Source organism: Silurus aristotelis (assembly GCF_946808225.1).
Source record: "Silurus aristotelis genome assembly, chromosome: 22".
In the NCBI taxonomy this organism is placed as follows: Eukaryota; Metazoa; Chordata; class Actinopteri; order Siluriformes; family Siluridae; genus Silurus; species Silurus aristotelis.
Window position 1 is genome coordinate 18,953,029 of NC_139595.1, and position 1,276 is coordinate 18,954,304.

Sequence of the window (1,276 nt, forward strand, 5' to 3'; positions counted from 1 at the left end):
TTTATTTACATATAATAATATTTATGATATTTACAGAATAAACCATCAATTTTAAGAATAAAAATTCTAAGAATAAATCAGCTAAATCCAGAGGTTTTTGAAATGATATTAGCATATTCCTAATTGTTAACTATGGACGGAATGAATAACTTCGTTATAACACAAGTTTTTTGTTACAATAATTGTTCGGGGTCTTACTGAAAAACACACGCCAGCAAACGTAAAATCTGTTTTTGTTTTGTAATATTCACTTTTTTAATATCATTTAAGATTTGACCTTAGATGCACTTAAAGCTGATGTTGTAAATGTATTTAGTTATATGTAATATTTTGTTTTTAATCGGTTTAAAATGTGTAATGTATAAAGAAATCTCAATTATCATACTGAGTATTTTTATTTTTCCAAAATGAACTCTGACCTGAAGAGGGTCTGTCCGAGTATCTGGTGCAGTAAACCCACGCTGGCCACAGCATCGGCTGGTTATTAGGCGAGTTTGCGCATTGATCCCCGTCGCTTTCCGCCCCGGGCTTCGAACCGCTAACCACGGGGTTTGATGCTCCTTCACCCGATCCCGGTGATGCTGCTCGCTCTGTGTCGGTCTCCGCCTCTGAAGGACACCGGTTCTCTCTTCCAGACGCGTTAATGTCGCTGCGCTCGGTCGCACTGACGGCGGCGGCGCTGCTGCTTTCTTTCCTGCGTCCGAAGTCCGGCCGCAAAATGTTGTCGATGTAGAAGTTGGTGATCCGGTGCAGGTTTCCTGGAGGCTCGAGTAAAGGCAGGATGGCTCTGTTGGATTCATCTCCTGCATCTCTGCTGCTCTGATCTTTCTCTTCCATCCTGAAACTCTCCTTAACCCCTTTCTCTCCCGCACGCACGCGAACGCTTCCGACTTCCAGGTTTTTTTTTTTTCTTCTTGAAATAATTTTCTCTTGTATATAAATGTATATAAATATTTTTTTTCTTTACTTAAAAAATCATAAAAACTGACCGGCTGTAAAATGAGCAACAGAAAAAAAAATCTGTTCTGGATTTTTAAATGCCACCAAGGCGCTTTTTGTGCGCACAAAGAAAAAACATAATTATAGATTTTTAATTCCACAACAAGCTCCACGAAGTTCTTATTAATACTGAAGAAATATTGTTAAACAAACAAAATAAAAAATAAACAGTGCACATAATAATACTAATACTACTCCTGCTAATAATAATAATAATAATAATAATAATAATAATAATAATAATAATAATGTTAGTAATAATAATAATTATTATTAT

The 1,276-nt window shown here is 36.1% G+C and overlaps 1 protein-coding gene across 1 annotated transcript in view; it reads right to left on the reverse strand.

Moving 5' to 3' along the window:
- Nucleotides 1-858, reverse strand: part of en2b (engrailed homeobox 2b) — a gene marked incomplete at its 3' end in the record, with an annotated part of 4,440 nt that extends 3,582 nt beyond the window's left edge. The window contains exon 1 of the mRNA XM_083526129.1: nucleotides 420-858. Within this exon, the coding sequence (XP_083382255.1) occupies nucleotides 420-837 (418 nt within the window). The 5' untranslated portion in view covers nucleotides 838-858. The remainder of the gene's footprint in view (nucleotides 1-419) is intronic.
- Nucleotides 859-1,276: the final 418 nt, after the last annotated feature.